This window comes from Danio rerio, chromosome 3, assembly GCF_052040795.2.
Source record: "Danio rerio strain M-AB ecotype USA chromosome 3, GRCz13ab, whole genome shotgun sequence".
Classification (NCBI taxonomy): Eukaryota; Metazoa; Chordata; class Actinopteri; order Cypriniformes; family Danionidae; genus Danio; species Danio rerio.
In genome coordinates this window covers 39,531,246-39,554,471 of record NC_141023.1, presented here as the reverse complement: position 1 = coordinate 39,554,471, position 23,226 = coordinate 39,531,246, and the positions used below count along the sequence as shown (strand labels likewise).

The 23,226-nt window shown below is 36.9% G+C and overlaps 1 protein-coding gene across 10 annotated transcripts in view; it reads right to left on the bottom strand.

The window, feature by feature from the left end:
- cacna1ha (calcium voltage-gated channel subunit alpha1 Ha) overlaps positions 1-23,226 on the bottom strand; it is a 264,933-nt gene that overhangs the window by 13,011 nt on the left and 228,696 nt on the right. For 7 of the 10 annotated variants that reach the window (XM_087244883.1, XM_087244885.1, XM_087244886.1 and 4 more), the window contains 11 exons: positions 22,515-22,874; positions 19,301-19,401; positions 17,822-17,939; positions 17,670-17,738; positions 17,397-17,578; positions 16,935-17,061; positions 15,924-16,049; positions 15,445-15,534; positions 15,131-15,323; positions 4,957-5,108; positions 3,287-3,396 (listed from right to left, as the gene is read on the bottom strand). In XM_087244883.1, coding sequence (XP_087101009.1) covers positions 3,287-3,396; positions 4,957-5,108; positions 15,131-15,323; positions 15,445-15,534; positions 15,924-16,049; positions 16,935-17,061; positions 17,397-17,578; positions 17,670-17,738; positions 17,822-17,939; positions 19,301-19,401; positions 22,515-22,874 — 1,628 coding nt within the window. Of the gene's footprint in view, positions 1-3,286; positions 3,397-4,956; positions 5,109-15,109; positions 15,324-15,444; positions 15,535-15,923; positions 16,050-16,934; positions 17,062-17,396; positions 17,579-17,669; positions 17,739-17,821; positions 17,940-19,300; positions 19,402-22,514; positions 22,875-23,226 lie in introns of all 10 variants that reach the window. The other 3 variants (XM_087244884.1, XM_087244889.1, XM_087244891.1) reach the window with 1 other exon arrangement.

The following is a 23,226-nucleotide window of genomic DNA, read 5'->3' as shown; positions in this document are numbered from 1 at the left end:
AACTGATAAAAATGATTCATCCCATTCCCCTGTGCACAACCTGACATTAGACGCCACATATTAAGTCATGACTTAATGACAAGTCGCACTTAATTATAAAGGTGTTTTACAATGTGTTAGAGAGGTTAGTGAATTTATCCTTTGCTAATATACATAATTCATTTCAGAATCTACTTGCCTGACTTTGTTTTAATTGCAGTTTTGCTCATAAAAATGCTATAAGAACAAAGGAAAATAGTCTATATTTTTAGATGCATTTTTACTATCAATGCGTAAACCACTAGGAATGAATATAAACCAATTTAATGCTAAGATTCAGGATAATGCTAAAAGAGATATTCTGTACTGTCAGTGAGGTTTGTAAAGAAAGAGGCTCACATTACAAATCTAAATAATCTACAGCAGGGGTGCACAAACTTTTACTTATGAAGAACCAAAAAACAAACTTGATTGAGTCTTCGAGCTGAAGGTAAATATACCAAACTGTTTTACATATATACCAAACCGTTCTACAAGTAGTTGGGTCATTTGCTAATTTATTTTTTTAATATTTAAAAATAAACATAATACATTATTTTAAATTGTATTAATTAAAATAATAATATTTGGTAACACTTTATTTTGATGTCTATTTGAGTACTAGTAGACTGTCTGCTTAATATCCGCTGATACTGCTACTAAAATTAGAAATGATGCCCCCAATTACACCCCCAATAATCTCCTTCTCTTTTCAGATGGGATGGCAGGCTAGATCAAAGTTTACCATGGGCCAAATTTGGCCCGTGAGTCAAAATTTAGGCATTTCTGATGTATAGTGTCAAATATTTATTATATTTAAACTATTATAACAGTGCAATTCACAATAAACAGAAAAAATCAATCCAAGGCACTCAAAATGTGTAAAAAAAAACTTTTTAAAGAAAATATTGTTTTCCACACTTTTCAAGTGCCTTGGACTGATTTTTTGCTGTTTATTCTAGTACATTCCTTACCCAAAGAGTAGTGATACATTATTTAAGCTACCCCTGAGCACTTTTTGTTTGATTTTTGAGTGTAATTCACATTTTGACTGAACATATTCATTTCGCTGTGAGCAGATGTTTTCTTAGCTGCTGTTTTCTTACTGCTCTGTTTTACAACACATTTTCATTGAAAACATGTACTTCAACATGTGTTTGACTGCAGTTTCTAGGCAAAATGAATGCTAAGAGGCAGTATGACGGCAACAAATTATGTTCCTTTTCATACTAATGATATTTACAGAGACATGTTATCAGCGAATAAAAAAGTAATTTCCTGCAGCTCTTTGGACATCACCAAAGAGTCAACACAGAGTCTATGATTTGTAATTTAATATGTTTGAAAAGAGAAAAGAGTGCAGCTCATATTTAAATATGTATCGAAATATCACTGTAATGAGTGTTTATGGTGTTTAGTGGCCCTGTCATACACTGCGCAATACATCGCCTGATGCAACTGAAGAGTTTTTTAGCTAGTTACAGTCTGATGCAGTTGTGATTAATAGTGAATATGCCATGTCACACAGTTTATACAAGGTAATGGGAGTATGGGTGCACGATATAGGACAAAAACAATTTAAATATTTAGTTTTTCTGCAATGCATTACGATATGAATACAATTTCATAAAATTACTCTTTGGAAAGAATTCATAGTTTTACATTGATAGGGATGATTTTTATACTGGAGTGCATCTGCACTAAAATAAATAAATTTAAAATAAACTTAAATAGATTAAAGCACAGATGAAAACACGAGAAAAACTAAAATGAAACAAACATCGCTTTATGGATTTCAGTGGAGGCTAACAGTATTGAGAAATGCAATAAACTAGTTTAAAATAACACAGTATAGACTTCCTTGTAAAAATATTTAACACAATTCATCTTTATTAAAAAATTTGACAAATTACAAACTTTATAATTTCTTGTGTTTCAAATGGTTTAAATTAAGTTGAAATTGTGTGACATACTGCATTGTGACTATTGCAGATTCTCACATTGTGATGTCGATGTTAAAACAATATAATTGTGCGGCCCTAAATAAGAGACTCTAATTAGTTTGTAGCAGGTTACACACAAAATGCATTCATTATTTATTAAGAGCATGCTGAGCATGTCGTTAATATAGCCTAAGTGGATTTAGACATCTGTACCATGTGCTTAGATTGTTGAAATAGGACCCTGTGCATTTTCAGTGAACAAAAAAGAATTTCACCCTATGTTAATCAGGGCTTTAATCACATTAAATTTCTTGTATGTTACAGTACATGTACACAAGTGCGGACACAAGCACTACGTTGTTGACTGTACAGTAGTTTACTTAATAGCCATCAATGTCACTTGTTACAAAGATTTCAGCCTTTTTAAGGAGAAGAATAATATAGATTTACATTATCCATCTCATCTTTTAATCTCTCACATTAAATATTGACCCCTCAAGTATAGATAATTTTTGATGGACGTTCTTTAATTACCCTGCATGATCTTTTCTGTCTGATCTGAAAAAGAGTCTGCCATGCTTTAATCTCACGTCTTTGTTGGCTTGAATAATCAATCAGTGCACACCATCTCTGAATCAAGAAATATGTTTGCTGTACACAAAGCCAATGAAGTCTTTAATTAACGTTATCGGATTAAGCACTAGCAAATTCCCTGCATGACTAAAGATATCTAAGAACACAAGTTTATCCAATGCACAAATAGAGCCTGTGATAAAAGACAAGGTCATAGAGGTTAAGGAGTCTCCCAAAGCACATTCTTACTGTGACTTTTGCATCAGAATCTAAAATACAACAGGACGGCTTAGTTAAAACAACAAGGTAATTAGAATGTAATGTATATAATCAGTATAAACTAAATACTATCCAGGGCAGGGGTGTTTAGACTCAGTCCTGGAGGGCAATTGTACACTGTAAGAGCTCAATTAGCTGGCTCAGGTTTATTCAAATAGAGTTGGAGCTAAATATACAGAACAGTGGCCCTGCAGGAGTCAGGACCATGTTTCGACACCCCTGATCTAAAGTGCATTAGGCTACATGAAATATCAGCCCAAATTTGGCTGTTTGATTTAGGGTGTTGTGGTATTATTTAAAAATATAGCACATTTTGTTTCTTGTACAATAAGAATTTAGGAGTCAAAGTCACATAATCAAATAAAATCTGACAAAAATAGTGTTTGCAATCTATTCAATATGATACAAGTGGATTGATATACACATTAGATTGGCCATATTAGGTGTTTAAAGATCCATATAGGTTCCAATACCTGTCTTTGAAGAATCTCCGTATTCCAAATGCCACGAGTTTAAGCAGAGCCTCAATTATGAAGATGATTGTAAATACATAGTTACAGTATTTAAGTGCCTCGTCAAGATACTGTGGAAGATAGAAACAATTATATCAGCAGTTTTAATGCAGTGCAATGCAATAGTAAACCCACAACCACAAATGTATAAATGTTCTTGCATTATATAAAAAAGAAATAATATGTTTATTATTATTTTGCCATGAAAAAGTGCTTAGTGCTACTTTATGCAACTGAAGAACAATTAATAAAATTATGGAAAAACAAAAACATCTTAGTTACACTAATATTTTTGTTTGGGTTTAGAAAACCTATTATATTAGTAAGTATTAGTAAATATGCTTTAAAAATGTTAACAGAAGGGTTATTTTCAGGATTGAAATGATTGGACCGAAAAACACAACCTCGGCCAAAATTATAATCTTAAAAAGTCACAATCAAATTTTGGGACCAAATAGGTAAATAAATGAATAAATAAATAAATAAATAAATAAATAAATAAATAAATAAATAAATAAATAAATAAATAAAATATTAATAAAAAAAAAAACAGGTAATATGTTGATAAGATAAAACTGAGAACATTCCAAATTCTGTCAATATCATCTCAATATCTTTCAAGAGGTTAAAATAGTTTTTACAGTGTAGATAATAAGCCAATTAGTGTATCTGTCAATCTATCTAGTAGTCTATAGTGACTCTATCTGTAACATATAGAGGAAAATATTTTAAATGCATGCCAAAAAAGGCTGGCCGCTGGCCCCGATGAAGCCCTGCATTGGCCAAATTAGGCCCCAGAAGTGATAGTGGAAACGCAACTTGCCCTGGCTCACCCTGGCATGCTCGATTCAGGTGCGATAGTGGAAACGCGGCTATTGGCTTTTACAGAGTTAGCGTAGCAAAGCCTACAGCAAACAAAGTTTGGGGACTACAAAAAATATATATCTGGCCTGGTTAGATCACAAGGATTTCAGGTTAAATGCTTACACCGTGCACATACACACGCTTTAAGGCTATAATGTAGCGGACAAAGCTAAAATGTCGTGCAAACACTGATATTTCCACAGAGGTTGTCTTGTTTCTGTATTTGGGCTTCCAAAGGACACTTGTCAGATTTTACTTTAGAGAGCAGGCGTGCGGTTCAGCTAAGTCTTCTTTCATTTTTTGTCTGATTCAGGTACAAACTGATACGACTAACAGATACTCTGATTGGCAATATTTACACAGCGCAAAAGCATGTGCTTGTAAAGGCATGATGCTTTTCCTGGTGATGTGGAGCAGATCCGCATACTAAAGCACATTTTGTTAGCTGACCAATCAGAGCCTCTTGTGGGCGGGCCTTTCAGAGGAACTACTGTATATGACAGTTGTTATCATGTTAGCTGAGTAGCTGTATATAATCAAAATAAGATATATGACAAAATACAGTGATTTTCTACAAATGAAGCATGCGCACACATTGCTTTGCATCTTATAAACACATCAAAGCCTTAAAAACGCACTCTGTTCAATCTCAAAACAATAGATTTAAATCGCTGAACTGTTTAAACAGTCAAAAATTTAGCCTCAGTTGTCTAATGATGGTTTTGGGAAACACACCCCAGAAGACTTCAAAGTGTTCATATACTCACAGAAGGCTGATTGAAATGCTCGATGGACATGGTAACTACGTTGATGCAGATGATGCCGGTTATAAACAGGTCCAAATAGTGGTTGGTGCACAGTGTGTGGATGTAAAGCCGGGCTGGAGAATAGTCAGCATAATATGGTCTCCGGAGTGCCTCTGTTGATACAGCCATACAGACAGAGAACACAAAAGAGTCAGTGCAGGGTAAACACAAATAAACCAAATCACTGATGCAGAGGCAAAAGGCACAGGGTGTGAGGGGACGAATGCTACACAGAGGACCAGTGCTCATCATTACTGTGATTTTACTATCCGTTTTCAGTCCTCTTCTGCAGCACTTGTGCCTTCATGGGTTTCAAGCATGCTGCTTTTGGTGAACATGCCGTTGTAAACATGGCAGTGTGTGTGTTGGAGAACATATGATTTCAGTGAGTATTTCTCAAGGAGAGCTTAGAGGTGACTGTTCATCGATTAGTTGTCCTATGAGTGATATATCGGACATGACAGCAACCATAAAATTGATTCGAGATTAAATCCATCTTTCTGAGTCTGCCGTAAAAGCGTGTGTACAGGTAAATCCCATACGCCAAGAGAGAAGCCTTTGAGCTGCTGAATATCTGATAGAGTTAAACATGCAGGTATACAGTATAACTGTTACATGGATCTTGTCGCATTAGAAGATACTGTGCTGTATGACTCTCAAGGCCACCTTAAAAGTCTTTTAAAGTCGCACATAGAAACAGCCTGTATTTCAGTATGATGCAATATTGGCAGGCCCAGATGGAATCTGTGTTATGTGTTATATGCTTTTTTTCTGCTCTGAATTTGGAGGAAAATCTGCTGAACTCTGCAGAATATGATATGAGTTAAGCTGAACTTATTGCTCCTTTAGTGAAAGTTTTATTATAAATAAACCTAAATACTTGATAAATAAGCTCAAGGATGGACCATATGATTTGTGGGTGTGCAGAATTAACTATACAACACATTATTTTTGCGATGTGCAGTAGTCTCAGAGCTATGCTAATTTTAAAAAGGCTGTTAAGATAGTAAATATGCAGTTTTACATTGGCTGGTAGGCTCAGAAGGCTGTTATCATCCATCCACATGGTTAATCAGCTATATTAATAGAGACTCCAGTTCCTGATCTGTTTTTACATTACTGTGACAGTTTGGTTTAGGGTTGGGATAGGGGTAGACGTTAATAAAATACAATTAACGGGAAGTTGAATAAATAATAAAAATAATTATTGTTAACTTCCGGCCGCAGGAGTATGTGATCAATAGCTGATTAACTATGTGGATGGAGGATAACAGCCTACCAATAGGCACAGAAGTCCCCTACTGGCCCATACCTATAAGCTAATAACCACTGATAACGTCCATTCAACTGAGCGCTAACAATCGAATCGGCTGATTCGTCAGTGGTGTAAAATAACTGATTGCAAATAATTAAATTACCATGAGTAGTTTTTCCCAGAAGTAGCACATTACTAATTAGCCCAAAAAATATGCACATTTACTTTTACTTGAGTACAATTTTAGTGCTGTGTTTTTAATCTACCAATATCCTCTTGATGTTTGTTTGTTCTTGTCTAAATGAGTACGTTTACAACGACACCAATAATCTGATTTTAACATGATGAAGAACATACTCTGTTTAAGAGCCCACAATGTAAACAGCGATTTTTAAAATTAATTTAATCGGATTAAGGTCATAATCTAATTAAACAGAAATTGGATTAAGACATGTGGAGTGAGCCAATTTCAGTCGCATTACTGAAAGGCAGTACACACCTTAATCAAACTATTACCGTCATGTAGAATCAATATTTGCGACAGGATAGTCTGTACACACACGACTGTTTGACAATATTCTCTGCACCTATTGAGTCAATAGGACCACAGACACACACACCGCGATATGCGGAGGTTTTTTCCCATATGGCATGCTGTATCAAATTCCATTACAATAACACTCCTCCAGCAGTTCATACTCGCATCCAATATCCTGTTTGTCATGGGGGATGAATGAATATTCCTAAACGAAAGTGAAAGTACCAAATTGCAGTATAAGTCGACAAATTAAAAATGAAACACCCAAATTTACATGAAACTTCAGAGGAAATGTGGATAAAGTGGTGACGCAATGACGTTAATTAAATCAAATGCTATGCAACATGCAAAACGGGATCATGAAAGCAACATTCAAAAAGCAACTTATGTAAACACCTTCATCCTATTATTGTCTTATTAAGATTAAGGCAGATAATTTGATTACTGATGTCCATGTTAATGTAGTCAGTGATTAACTAAGTAGAATAATCAGTCACGTGACTCCCGTCCAATCAAATTTACCATAAAAAGAATCACACCAGTCAGACCGAGACTTGGACTCTTAATCAGTGCAGCTAATGTGGATAATGTGAAAGCATTCAAAGTTTCCCAGAAGACACAACATCATTACACACAACCAAAGGATATGTGCTGTTTTATAACTGAAATCACCAAATGGCCTTAAACTATGACTAAATGCACTACAGTATGTTACGTTTTCAAACACATACACAATTTGGATGTGTTCTATCAATGCAACATCAGCTTGGTTTGTGGCATCAACTGCTGGACACTTGTAGCTTGTTATTTAGGGTTCAAAGTATCAAAGTAGGGATGTCCCGATCAGTTTTTTTAATCTTTTGCCCTCGAGTCTTTGAGTTTCTAACGATACCGAAACTTCATTCGATACTACTATAATATATATAGAAAAATTTATCAAAAGGAGCAAAGAAACAGATTCAGGATGTTCCTTATTTTTTATTGCTTCGCCTTATTTTAACATTCAACAACTCTGTGAGTTAGCTTGAACAATCAAGCAATAAATAACAAAAGTTCTTTACTTTTGGACAGTAAATATATATATATATAAAAAAACTAATATAAAAACAAATAGCACATCAACTTAAAATACCCAGCAGGCAATCCTAAGTTTACATATCTTACAGTTTGCTATGGCAATGTTGTCATCAACTTCATAATATCTCCAGACCGCAGACATACTCGCACTTTCCGCTTCAAGCTTCTTCTGTGTTCTACTTTGCCGGCATTAAACCAATAGCGTCTCTGCAACAAAGTGATGTCATATCACATGCTTCACACGCTGTTTCTGTATAAAGTCAAGAACAAGGTCTAACTCTGTGCCACCGCATAACTATAGAGGTATATTCGAGTACTGATTGGGAAGTAACATCCGATTCCAATTGAGTCTGAAACCGTGTGATCGGGCACGATTTCCAAACAAGTGATCGGATCTGGACATCCCTAGATCAAAGTGATTTAAATAAGCCTTAACATATTGTCACAGCAAGATTTCTGCCCTTTAGGTTACAGAGTTCGCTCCACATGTAAACATGGTGACTTATTACAGATGCATATATAAAAGTAATGTGTTCTCATGTTAAATAAATCTTTAATAATAGAACTCTCATACAAGTTTCGATTTAAGTAATAAAATGTATTAATGTAGCCTAGTATTAATGTAATGACATGTCAAATCACACCAAAGTCTCAATTTTTACATATTAAACTATAGTTCAATTCAATTCAATTCAGCTTCATTTGTATAGCGCTTTTACAATGTAGATTGTGTCAAAGCAGCTTCACATAAATGGTCATAGTAACTGGAACAGTGTGGTTCAGTAACTGGAACAGTGTGGTTCAGGTTTTAGTGTTTAAGTTCAGTTCAGTTCAGTTTAGCTCAGTTCAGTGTGATTTAATCATTACTGAGAGTTCAAACACTGAAGAGCAAATTCATCGATGCGTAGCTCTACCAATCCTGAACCATGCGAGGCAGTGGCGACAGCGGAGAGGGAAAAAAACTTCACCTGATGGGAGTGAAGAAAAAAAACCTTTAGAGAACCAGACTCAGTTGGGCACGACCATTTTAATTTCTCCGCTGGCCAAAAGTCTTGTGCAGAACTTCATTCGCCGTGGTTTATGCTGGATAATAGATACCTATTAAAATGAGATAATCCTAATTATTATCTTTTAGACATCCAAACAGGTAAGCATGCCTTCATGCTAACTGAATAATTTATGTGCACGAGCTGAGACCAGACATGATATTTAATTGAAGCTATATACACCACTCACATCCATATTGATTAATATTGATTAGAGTTTTGTGTTGAAATGACCATCCACACACTTCACATTCAACATCTATTTCATAAATGAGGCCCACTGTTCCTATTTTAAAAGATTTGCCCCTTTCTCTTCCTTGTCCTGTTAATTCCCTCTGTGTTGATTGTTTCATTAAACGTCCTTTGATCTCACCCAGATGAATGCATTGAGGATCATTGAATAGATCCAGGCAAATAAAACTGCTATGAGTACTGTAAGTCATAGTCACATACACGATTAATCCCTTGACTGCAGTAAAGGCTGGAGGAGCCAAGTGTGTCAAAAGTAGATAAAACTGTCAGCCTTTATGCAAAAGATCATTTATCAGAAACATTTCTCTTTTTTTGCAGTGGCAGGCATGGTGCTTAAACAAAGACCACACTTCTTCACATTTATATGTTTAGTCACGTAAAATCATGGCCTTCTTACTTAGAATCCTTAATACTCACAGAAGTGAACCAGACAATGCCAATAGTGCCCTCAGTGTGCCAAAGTGATTCCGACTGACAGCCAGACTGCAACAAGCTGACCATTTCTCATCTCTCAACTGGATATAATGCTGTAACATTTGTTTGAGTTCAACACTATAATGTAGAATATTACATTATTCTATCTTAGAAACTGTCACAGACCAACCACTTTCTCTTTTGTCACAGTTCTCCTGCATTATTAGGACAATAAACTCACTTTTGATCCATTACTAAAACATTCCATCAGTTTAAACCACCCGCTTTGAATGTTATCTCGATTGAATGGGCATTGTCAGTGGTTATAAGCTGATAGATATGGGCCAGTAGGGGCCTTCTATGCCTATTGCCTGGTTATCATCCATTCACATGGTTAATTAGCTATACTAATAGAAAAGACTCCAGATTCAGATTTGTTTTTAAATTACTGTGACGGTTGGGTTAAGGGTTGGGGTAGGGGTAGACATTATTAAAATACAAGAAAATGGAAATGTAATAAACAATACAAATATTAACAGAGGGCCCCTACTGGCCCATATCTCTTAGCTGATAACCACTGATAACTACCATTCAATCAGTGATAACATTCAAATTGGCTGTTCAAACTCAGCGCACCTGAATAAAAAAATAAAAATAAAAAAAAAAACACAGTCAAAGGGAGCAAAAACAAACAAATCAACCCACACTATCAATGTTTGCTTAAAAATTGGTTCAAAGTTCGTTTAACATTATCAGTTATATAAAGAGTGGAAATCAGCATCAAGAACACAATACCCAATAATTATTGCTGTGCAGATCAATCACAGTGCTTAATATAATAAGCAATCACAAATTCAACACAAAACACCCGTTGACCACACAAAACTAAAAGAAAAAGACCAATCAAAGCTTCTTATTTTTATCCCAAGAATGATGAAGTGTGTAAGAATATAATCCATAACGCAAAACTATGCTATAATTCAATGGTAATTGTTTTCTTAAATATGCTCAGGAGACCTAAACATTACATTTAATAACATTTTGAGCAAGTATTGAAAGTGTGCTGGATTATATTTACTAAAACATTACAATGTTAGAATGTAAACAGTTGTCAAATAATTAAAACAAACTGTTTATCAATGTTTGTTTAGTAATGCCCCCAAAAGAAGATGACAAGGTTTTATAACTTAACTGTTAAACTTAATAATAAGGGCGGCATGGTGGCGCAGTGGTTAGCACTGTCACCTCACAGCAAGAAGGTAGCTGGTCCCAGCTGGGTCAGTTGACATTTCTGTGTGGAGTTTGCATGTTCTCACTGTGTTTGCAAGGGTTTCCTCCAGGTGCTCCTGTTTCCACAGTCCAAAGACATGCGGTGTGGGTGAACTGAATAAGCTAAATTGGAGGTAGTGTATATGTGTGAGTGAGTGTGTATGGGTGTTTCCCAGTACTGGGTTGCAGCTAGAAGGTCATCCACTGTGTAAAACATATGCTGGATAAGTTGGCAGTTCATTTCCATGTGGCGAGGCCTGATGAATAAAGAGACTAAGCCAAAGAAAAATGAATAAACTTTATAATAGGGCTGTCCGATTAATCGGAAAGTAATGGAAATCAACATTTAGAACCTATAATCGATCACATTTTTTTCAGATCAGTTTTTTTCAATTACTTTCCCCACTGCGTGTGGAGTCATGTGACCCCACTCTGTTAAGGCTGCTTTAAAGTCCTGTGTCAAACTCAAGAGTGTGGTCTGGTGCAGCCTATGATTGGTCGCATACCTGCGCAACTCTCAAAAAATGTAACTACACGTCGCTCACTTGCACTACATTGAAGATGATTGTAAGCTGCTCCAGAGATGCCTTGAAATGGCATATTTTCCATTACAATAAAATTGTTATTTTAAATAAAATATTTGTTTACAGAAGATTCAAGAAATGTTCTGATAAAATATTATTTACACGATATACAAGTAGTTTTATTCAGAAGAGATACTGCTTATTTACTACTTTTAATATGAAAAACATTAAAGTGTAAGTTATTTACTTGTGACTAGTTTTAGGAAATGTGTGTTTTAATTTTAGTTATTCAGCACTGATGCTTAATAAATAATCATAGATATGAGATGGTGTGTGGTTTCTTCAATTATTTTAAAATCAAGTAATGCACCCTTCATTTAAAAATCTCTTGTAATATGTTCGCATATTTACTGTACAAAACTCAGTGAACTAAGAGGGCAAATAAAATTAAAAAAATAAAATAATTGCTTTGATTTAAGGCCAAATCATCCAGCCCTACTTTAGAATATGATAACTGTTTAATAGTGTTACTGATCATGTAAAAGTACTTTTTCATTACTTGATTACATTTTAAAATACCATCTAAAATAACAAACTTTGCACTTTTACACTTCTGTGGTCAAAACACAAAACTCATGAACAGCCCTTAACACATACACACTAACATTCTGTATTAAGTCAGTATTTAGGCAGAAATCTTGGGAGTAATATTTGATGCCACTTGACCTTCAAAAAACACACAATCCTGCAGATTTGCACCACACAACATCAAAGCATGATACACAACTTTGTGTCCAGATCCTTTTCATTTTTAGGCTGGACTACTGCAGTGCTCTTTAGGCAGGACATTTATCCTGTGCAATAAAACTTCAAAATGCAGCAACATGACTGAGAGCCCATGTCATCCTTCTCTTTATCTCTCTGTACTGGCCATCGGTTGTAGATCACATCAAGTTCAAAACATTGATATGCTGCACCCTCCAACCTCCATTTGCACTTATAAGTGTCGCCTTGTCACTTCAAGCCACAAAATCACTTCACAGAACCATCTTATTCAGCGTTCCTGTGGGAATGATCCTCTCCAACCCATCCAAATTGCAGAATATCTGACAATATTCAAGAAGTAGATGAAAACTCATCTCTTTCATGAGAATATAACCACATCAGACAACCCCCCCCCCCCCCAATTTTTCCTAATTTCCTCCCTAGTCTTGTACTATTCTAAACGATTTCTAATTTGTATCACATACAATTTTAGTTTTAATTTGGCTTTTGTTGAAGATTCACTGAAATTTGGGGAAAAAATACTTTAATGCCTTGAAAATGGGTAAAAATTGTTTGCTAAATAATAAATAATAATAAAAAAATTGAAAAAATTAAAAAATTAAAAAAATAAAAAATTGAAGAAAAAATAAATAAATTGAACAAAACATACTATTATTTACTAATATGAAAAACTATTATTTACTAATCGCAAAATACTATTACTAACTAATACAAAAAAAATACTATTTTTTTTTTTTTTTATTTGGATGCAAAATGTAAACATTACCTTTGCCTGTTTGCAATAACCCAGCAAGCTTTTAAAAAAATGTCAAACAGACATCCACACATAGATTTCCTGGAGGGCTAAATTTGGGCTGCAAATGAAAATAGACATCCAATAATAGTCTAAAAATAGAGTCATCAAATAAACAGATTAGACAAACACGTGCAATCATTCATTCCTGTATATTTGATGACTAGTCTTAGTACTATTGTTAAGACGTCTATTAGACGTCAGTGACAGCCCGAATTAATTTGTTTGGCTCTCTATTAGGTGTGGTTTACTCATAAACTGAGGGGGGTCTGGATGCAGACCGGGTGCAGTGCAATCTTAGCTGCATCCAATGCTTTCTAATGGGCTCACCTAAACGCACCCCTGACCCTACCCATCACAGTGACGTCACTTACTCCATTGTGTCTGACATGGCATCACTGAGTGATGCAATCCCAGCTTGCATCATAAGCCGTACTTAAACTATGTACAGTTGCCTCGAAACGGGCCAAAGCACGCTTGTCCCCCCTCCCGTCTCCCCCGACGGCCCGCACTCACAATACAATCAGGCCTGGGCACACTTACGTCATCGATGCTGCACTGTTCAGTAAGCGCTCTCGCTCAGCACAGTAGACATTTCTTTAGTTATATCGTTTCAGTTGTTTGATATGCAGTGACATGCAGTCAAATATTTCCCCAAACAGTCCTTAGGGATGCGGTGACACGCAGTCAGATATTTCGCTGAACAGATCCTCCACTTTTGGCACTCATAAACGATCATAAAGCCCTCGTGCTGCAGGAATGAGGAGGTCTGCTGAAGGTGTGCAGCTGTCAAGCAGTAAGGGGTTTGCATCTTTAATAAACAACAGCAGTTTGCATTCATTGAACAGTATTGATTAATAAATTCATATGAAATAGTCCCTTAAATGTCACGTCTCGCTTTCAGTTTCGGGCTTTGGCGTGTTTTGCACTCACACTACAAGCGTACCGCGCCAAAGCCCAAATGAATCGCGCTCAGGCCCACCTCTTCTTACCAGGCCAGGGCCGGCCAAGTAAACCGTGCTTGAGCCCGATTCAGCGCACTCACACTTCTCAAACCATCCGGGAAACGGGCCTGGGCATGGTACGGATGGCATAGTGTGAGTAGGCCCATAAAGGCTGCATCCAGATACTATTGCATAAACTAATTTCGAGGATCACATGCTTATGACTGAACACGGCTGGTACCGCATCAGCTCTGTATATTGCACCAATCAGATGAATACTGACCAGAGTTTCCCACTCTAGTCATCTTCGTCTCGAAGAATGTTCCCTTCTACCCCTACTCCTCCCTTTCTCTGATAGGGCGGCATGGCAGCCCAGTGGTTAGCACTGTTGCCTCACAGCAAGAACGCCGCTGGTTCGGGCTCCTCACCAGGCCAGTCAGTATTTCTGTGTGAAGTTTGCATGTGGGTTTCCCCCAGGTTTCCCAGTTTCCTCCCACCGTCCAAAGACACACACCATAAGTAAACTGACTACTCCAAAATAGCATCTTAAGAAAACTCTCCAGATATATCTCAGTACGTTCACAAGCTGGGGAGTTCTCAAGACCTACCTCAGCTCAAACTTCCCTCTCGCCCTTCAAACGAAAGGGAGCCCTGGGCTCGAGTATATTCTGAGCTCAGGGCTCTCTCCCGGGACAGCATGCCAAATACTCTTTATTATCAACTATCAGCTAAGTTTGAACTTTTGAAATGTCTTTTTAACACAAAATTGCTTAGTGGGAAATGTGATTCATCAATGTTTGTTGACTGTACAAGCTCAAACTTCGCATTTCAACTTTAAAGCACTCTAATGATACTAAAATGAAACTAATATATCAATTGAAGAGTCGTTATTAGTTCAAACTTCTACTAACCGATCCCCACACTTAATAATAAGAGCAGGATGCTCTTCTGCTTTGGCCATGATGACCTCACATGTACTGTGCAAACTAGCCCTGTTTACTTGTCATGCAGCCCCAAGTGTTTTGGGCATCTCATGCAGGAACATGCTGCAGTCCATCGCAATCCAAGGCTGACATCAGATTGGTGCCAAAATGTGCATGGGTTTTGAATTTCCTCAGCCTTTAGACTGCTTCTGACTTTTTAAATAAAAAGAAAACTCTAGCTTTCTCTCTCAGGCTCTTGAAGCAGGCAGTGCTCAGAAAAATAGACTACCGACCAGACCCGCAATTCTCCTTACTCCTGCGCTTTTTCTCCATCAGTTTTTGCCTCTTCAACTCCAGCAGACGCGCCTCCACTTCCTCCTGGTCTTGACGGCACTTGTGGAAGTTTTCCACCACTACTCCGACAAACATATTCAGGACGAAGAAGCTGACGATTAGCAGAAAGGAAATAAAATATAACAGCATCCAGGGGTTGTGGTTGCGCTCAGGCTGTGGACATGAAGGGCAGGAAGACAAAGGACAAATCCATTATTTGACAAATTAGGAATGTCTCACGATCTTTATAAATGCTGAAACAATGCTGGCTAAAATGAGCAAAGCAGATGCAAACCTGCTGGTCCACGCCAACAGCATCCAACCCATCATACATTATATTGACCCATCCATCCTTACAGGAAAGCACGAAAAGAGACATGAGCGCCTGCAGAAGAGAGAACCATCATTCATTCAATGCCATTACAGGACTCATATATGCAATCTGGGAATCATTTCGACCATATTACTGCAGAAAATTTTGTTTTGAAGGTCGAGCATCATGACCTCACTTTTTTATTCAGCCAGTCACGTTATTATTCTTCACAGTGTCAAAATACCCCCTCTCTATACTTTTATTCCCCCACATTTAGCTTTTAATTTTATAACAAAGTCAAAACCTACAATTTGTAGTAGTAGCCCTTCTTGTGAGTATTGCTTCTTAAGGATAAGTTGCTTAATGCCTTCCTCATTAGTAAATCATTTTGGACTAAACCGTCTGCTATATGACTAAATGTAAATATAAAATCTATGAATGATATCTGAGGAAAACAGTACCTGTCCCAAGTTGTCAAAATTGTACTTTCTTCTGATCCATTTGAGGTTTGCCTGAAGACAGTCAGACTTATTGGTGATGTTTCTGGTATCGCCGCCTTCACAGTGGAAAAACTTTCCTTTGAAGAGCTGCAATTGATCAAAGCAAACATGTTCATAGCATGCTCATTGCAAAAATCTAATTTAATATCCCAATATCTGTGCTGACAGATGCAATTGCTTTAAAAACCACTCTGAAAACCATGCTCTGCATTTTTTAAATGCTCCATCAGTTCATAAAGTACTCACAGCTGAGCATTTCTTTAACTCAGATTCATTCTGAAAATGTACCTCTAAATATATATTTCTAGAAAGCGACAAATATGTCCCAGGAGCTACATTTTTTTGCAGTTTTTGTTTTGAATCCACCAGAGACCACTGTGTACGCTTTTTGAGATCTCAAATTTCTCTCCTGAGTGCCTTTCGCATCTGCTATTCTTGTATAAACCCACCAGAGGCTGCTGTTGACTGACTGACCCACCCTCCTCCTTCTTCAAACCCAACCAATAGTGTTTTCAAAAGCACAGATTGACCCACCCACCATCCCAGCCAACACTCCTTGATTTTAGACCCATCTCCCACCACTATCTTGTTTTGTTATTTCTTCCGGAAAACTCCCACAATATCACCCCCACCCCCCCTTAGTAAAAAAGTTCTCAACTTTTTGATACAGACTGTAACACCCCTGGGAGTGCATAGTACAGTTAATTACCCGGTTCTCAGCTGTGTTATTTAGACACTTCACTCCCGATACTGCAGCCACAACACAGAATGAGTCTGTGTTGGCATTTTTAGAACAGCACTGGTGTTTTAAAATGTCAAAATGCTTCGATTGACAATTTTAATTTGATGAGAACACCTATAGTGTCATCTTTGACCTGTTCATATTGTAAATATTTTACATTTATATCTTGCCATTTGAAAAATATTTTTAGCTAATTCGCCCCAATAAAATGTAGTGACTGATGCATTCACCTGAACTCCAAGAATGCCGAAAACAATAAAGAAAGCACAGCAGATCAGCACAATGTTCCCAATGGGCCTCAGGGACGTTATCAATGTTTCTACTACCAGCTTCAGACCAGGAGCACGACTAATTACTCTAGAGAGAGAAAACAGACAAACAAAGACAAGCCATTTCAAGCTGTTTAGATTCCGTTCCATAGATTTAACATTTATATAATGACACAATTGTCTGAATGACCTTTAAGATCAATAAACCACTGCCTGCTTTAAAATCATTTCAAGGCTAACAGACTTCACTTTGCCAAGCTTAAGCTGAATCATTAAGTGGGCTTGTAGCATGTAGGTTCTGGAAATAATGCAACCACATAATTAACCTTCAGTTTATTCCTTAACTGGAGCAATGACCGTGTAGGGGATTTCATTGATCGCCTGTGCTTCAGACGTGCATGTTTTGACCTTTCGCTGGCTCACCTCAGTGGCCGCAGAGTTCGCAGCAGGCGAAGAACCCTCAGGATGCCAAAGATTCGGTTTCCAGTCCAGGCCAGAGAGACCAGAATGTCAATGAGGGACACAAAGACCAGCACCCCATCCAAAACATTCCATGTGCTCTTTAGATAACTCTGGTTCCCGGAGTAGAAACCAAGGGCCACAACCTTTAACACAAGCCATATTACGTCTATGCAACTGTTTTATGAAATGTATGCTCTTAACAAAGAAACAATAATATAAAACTCTAAATCATACCTTCACTGTCATTTCAGCAACAAATATCACAGTGAAAACATAGTTTGAGACGAGGAGAAATAATCGCTCCTGAAATGAAAAGCAAATGAACAAACTTCATTGTATATTCAGTAAGCAACAAAATAGCAAATGACTTTAAAGATTTCACTTACAGATTGTTGAATATGGGGTCTCTCCAGAGCAATAGTGATGCAGTTTAGGAAGATGAATACTAAAACTACATAATCAAACATCTTGTGAGAGATGAGTTTTTGACACATCATCCGAAATCTAGAAGAGAATTGTAGAACAATTACAAATGTGAACATTTCATCATGTTGTGATGTCAAGTTCATGATCTTTTTAAGCTCATGAATCATAGGCTATTAGGAGGAAACTACTCTTCAAACTACAGTATAGGTCAACAGGTGCACAGTTGTGGGAACCACATAAGTTTGGGAAACTGTTTTGAAAATTTTGGTATGCCCTGTTTCGTAAAATAGATAATTATGTTGGGAAATTGCAAACTTAGTTTAAAAGAAGGATTAGGGAAATGCACTCCTTACTGGAAAATCTGAACCAGTGAGTGGTTAACTACAGACTCGCTCTGACCAGATCATTTGAATAAGAACTGTAAGTTGTCAACAGCACACTTGCTCTTTATTGTTCATTTAGAATCAGTGAGTCATTAACTGCAGACATGCACAGAATGGCTCATTCGAATCAGTAAGTCAATAACTGTAAACTCACTTAGAATTCAATATGTGAGTCATAAACTGCAGACTCTCTCAGTATATATCATTTTAATCATTGAGTCATCAACTGCAAACTCGCAATGAATGAATCATTTGAATCAGTGAGTTGTTAACTGCAGACTCCCTCAGAATGAATATTTTGAATCATTAAGTCATTAACTGCAAACTCGCATTGATTAAATCATTTGAACCAGTGAGTTGTTAACTGCAGACTCACTCAGAATGGATACTTTTAATCATTGAGTCATCTACTGCAAACTTGCACTGAATGGATCATTTGAATCAGTGAGTTGTCTACTGCAGACTCACTCAGAATAGATCACTGTGATCAGTGAGTCGTCAACTGCAAACTCGCAATGAACAAATCATTTGAATCAGTGAGCTGTTAACTGCAGACTCACTCAGAATGGATCATTGCATTCATTGAGTCATCTATAAACTCTCAAAGAATTAAATATTTGAATCAGCGAGTCGCTAACTGAAGACTAGATCAGTATGGATCATTTGAATCAGTGAGAAGTCAACTGTAAACTCACATTGAATAGATCATTTGAATCAGAGAGTTGTTTACTGCAGACTCTCCCAGAATAGATCGTTTGAATCACTGAGTCATCAACTGCAAACTTTTAAAGAATGAGTCATTTGAATCAGTGAGTTGTTAACTTCAGACTCACTCAGAATGGATCATTGCAATCCGTAAGCCATCAACTGCAAATTCTCAAAGAATGAATCATTTAAATCAGTGAGTTGTTAACTGCAGACTAACTAAGAATGAATCATCATATGAATCAATCATCTAGTGAAGTAAAAATAAAGAGTCACACATAAAGATAAAGAAATGATGTCTAAAAATGCACTTAAGTATAGTGGTAAAATGATATCAGGACAATTACGTACTTGTTATGAGGAGAGAACAGGTAAAGTGACCATTCCTCATGATCTTTGCACCACTTGGGTTTATAAGCTGCCAGGGTCCTCCTGAGACGGAAACAGAAGCTCTGTAACATACAAAACAGAAGTGTCAGCAAACTCAACCTGAACTATAGCTAATTACTACATCTTTAAACACAACTTTTCAAGAGTTTAAAGCATTTAGCTTAGATTAGAACCTTCGCTTATTAGCATTAGGCTAATGGACTTGATTCAATACATCAATAAAGAGGAATTTGAAATGCCTGCTTGGTTAAATGTGATGAATCACCGTTTTGTAAACATGTAGTAGACTGTTTATCTTGGTTTATTTTTTGTTTTCTGCAATATACATTTTTGTGCAATTAAAATCTAATTGCATCTCACTGATTTGAAAGGTACTCAGATTGAAAGATGGATCAAGAAATGACTCCATAATGTATCTGTAATTATAAGGATGGCAATACATTTGTGGGAAATCACTTCCACTTGTTCTTGCACAGCCAGTGGCGTAGCGCAAAATGCGGAGGCCCCCCTGCAGGGATCACCGACGGGGCCCCCAGTTGAAGGCGGGGGGTGGGGGGTGGGGTGGGAGATATACACATATACACATAGATATACACATATATCTGTGATCGGGAGTTTTCCTGGATGTTAGTATGCATTTTTTTATTTAATTATGAAAATTTTTATTTGACATCACTTTTCTACATTGATGGATCACTTATCGCACGGGTATTCCTGACAAAAAGCTTGTGTTTGTGTGTATGGAAATGTACTATTCACTCTCCCTGTTAAATTTGATCTAATCATGTCCTGAAACACAGCTCCTCTCCTGCTTTTACTTCTCATACTGACGGAGGGAAAGATTCGTTTGTGAATGAATCTCCGTTATGAACGACTCTTTCGCTAGCCAACAATAATACAAGTTTCTGGCAGCGCAGCATCTCTTTGTCATATTTCTTTTGCATTGTTTGCTGATTTATTCAACAAAACTAGCATAAACCGAGTGTTTAGTGCGAGTTGGTGCTACTTTGCCTTATGGTGAATGCAGTAAGTGACTATAGCTATTATTATCAATAACGTGACCTGTTTAGCACAAATTTCAAAACATACAAAACGTAAAAAACTTAATCCTATGAAATGTTCTGCCTTTGTGCTTTGTTTTCTTTGTTTGCTCGTTACTACACCCGTAGACAGCGCTTAAGTCCAGCATCTTCACGTAATAACACTGTCTTGACTAGTGCGGTTGAATGACGTTTGTCCTGGGAGCACTGTACCAATGTGGCGGCGCTATAGACGCATGCTCAGGGTCCCTATGCGATATCTAGTGTATATATCTATGTCACAAATTGAGGAGCGGGGAAAGGAGGCGGGGTGGCGTGACAACGCGGGGAATCCTTCACAAACTGAGGAGCGATCACAAACCGAAAGTGGCGAGAGCGTCAAGGTAGCCAGAAGTCATTCATTTTTTTTAACGAGAACCGGCGGCAAGAAACAGCGGCGCGTCCTCATTGGCTATGACGCGGTTCGGCGGCAAGCAATCAGAATGAAGTAGTCCACCGCTTGAGCGGAGTTCAGAGAACACAGACCTGTAAACTTTGGTTCCGACCACAGTTGTTCCCAAGAGTTTGATTATTGCGGTTCCTGAATTTTCAATTATTAAAAATCGCGACGACGTGGGGCCCCCCTAATCACGCGAGGCCCCCCCGCGGTGCGTGCCCTGCGGGCCCGTCCGCTACGCCACTGTGCACAGCACTGACACATTTATGGATTCTTATGGAAATTTTTATGCACCCACTTATGTAACATCATGAATAACCCATTTTAATAACAAAATAACCATCGTAGGTGTTAACAAATTACAGTTTGACTTCTTATATGAACACACAATCTTCAAGTAAACAAATAAAACAAATGTAAATGAACACAAAATAAAAACATTTAAGTGAAAAAATATTATATTATATTATATTATATTATATTATATTATATTATATTATATTATATTATATTATATTATCCATTATTATATTTTTATAATTGTTCTCTTTAAATCATGTTTTTTTTTTTACTTTTTTCACCAAGTACCACCTCAGAAGAAAATGTCTCTCCATGTAACACCATAATGATTAAATTGAAATATATAGTACACCTAATTAAGCAGCTACAACTCTGCACAGTTCACAAACGTGGCAGATTAAATCTTATTATTATGAATATTTATTATTGTCATAATAATAACATAATAAATAGTTACTTAAACATAATAAATAGTTTGAACAATAACACACTTACAGTTAAAAAAAGACAAATAAAACATCAACGTAATTTAAAAGTTAATTAAAAATGGCATTGTTCTTAAAAAGTTGAAAGAAAACTGCTGTATATAATATATTAATATATAATATATAATATATTATATAATATGTTAAATTACATGTTACGTTAAATAAAATGATGGTGATCTTATTTAGACTAAGCATGCCTCCTGATAGATTTTTTTGCATGAAGCTAAAAAGAGGGATGATGAGTCAGAAAGGACAGACTTAATAAACCTAATTCTCAGCCATGAGTCAGGCCTAAGACAACACACAACAGATAATTCTAAAAAACATGTTTTTTTTGTATTTTATAGAATTGTCTACAAATAACATATAATAATAGATATTTATTTTAATTGATTAGCTAAACCCAATAGTGACTTGTTTTCTTTGCTCATACCTATTTTAAAAACCATAACAAACCATAATCATAATTATATGCTTATGGTGCTCACATAACATTCTCACTATTATCAATAATAAAATCTGTTATTGCTGCTGATCAATACATCAATATTACAATAAAAAAAATCATTGAAAATGTGAATTAGTAGGATGTCCAGACATTTGCCTATCTGTATACATTGTACTGTATGTGAGCCTGTATTGTATTGTAGCCCCATGGTTCCTGCTTATTTCACAGCACTCGAAACTCAATTTCAAAACGAGGCCTCTTGAGTGCGCAGATATCATCACACTGACACCAATAAAGGTCACTTTCCATCAGCCAAGAAAAACAATTACTGCCTCCAAACTACCATGCAGAATCAATTACAGCTTGACAATTAGTCTCCACACAAGAAAACCCCCTAAGGAAAAAAAATCTTTGAAAAACAAGGCACAACTGTAACGAACAACACAGAAGAGGCGCAACGTACATCATCCAAGTCCTCCTCAGCGATGGAGTCCTCTTTGTTGAGACTGGCAGACAGGTCAGCGAGTATGTGTTGGCTTCGTCCATTGCAGTCGAGGTATTCCCCCATTTGAGGCAGTTCTGGGATGTCCAGAGAGCTGGGGTGCTGCAGGGAGCCTCCGCTGATGTTAGTCAGCTTCTCCGCCTCTATGTCGTCATCCTCAAAGCTGCCCCTGCCTTCCCCGGACAGCAGAGACTCGCGCTCCCCAGATGTGTCCTTCCTTTTCAGACTTGGCGCTCGTCCTAAGCTGTTCCAGGACGACCTGCGGCTGCCCCAGTTACTGCCCGAGCCACGGGGGTGGCATGGTGATCTTCTTGGACTGGACTGGAATAGTAAAAGAGTATACACACATACAGTACATAACAGTATGCAGTAGTAGAGAATGCTTCAGAAAGAAAGCTGCTTTCATTTTGACAAAGACTACAAACCAACTGCATGCTTGTTTCCTACATGTGGTTTTAGGTATACAGTAGTCAACATTTGAAGTGGATCATCACAATTCATCAAAGCTGTCCTACAACTATTAAAACAATTGGACAATGCTGAAAAACATTTTCGATTCACGTTGAATGTTGACTACTGTATATCCAACCCATTAGACATGCATATATATATAGGCTACACTTAAATATATTAAATACCTAACACCCAGGCTGTCTACAAAAAATACTTTTTT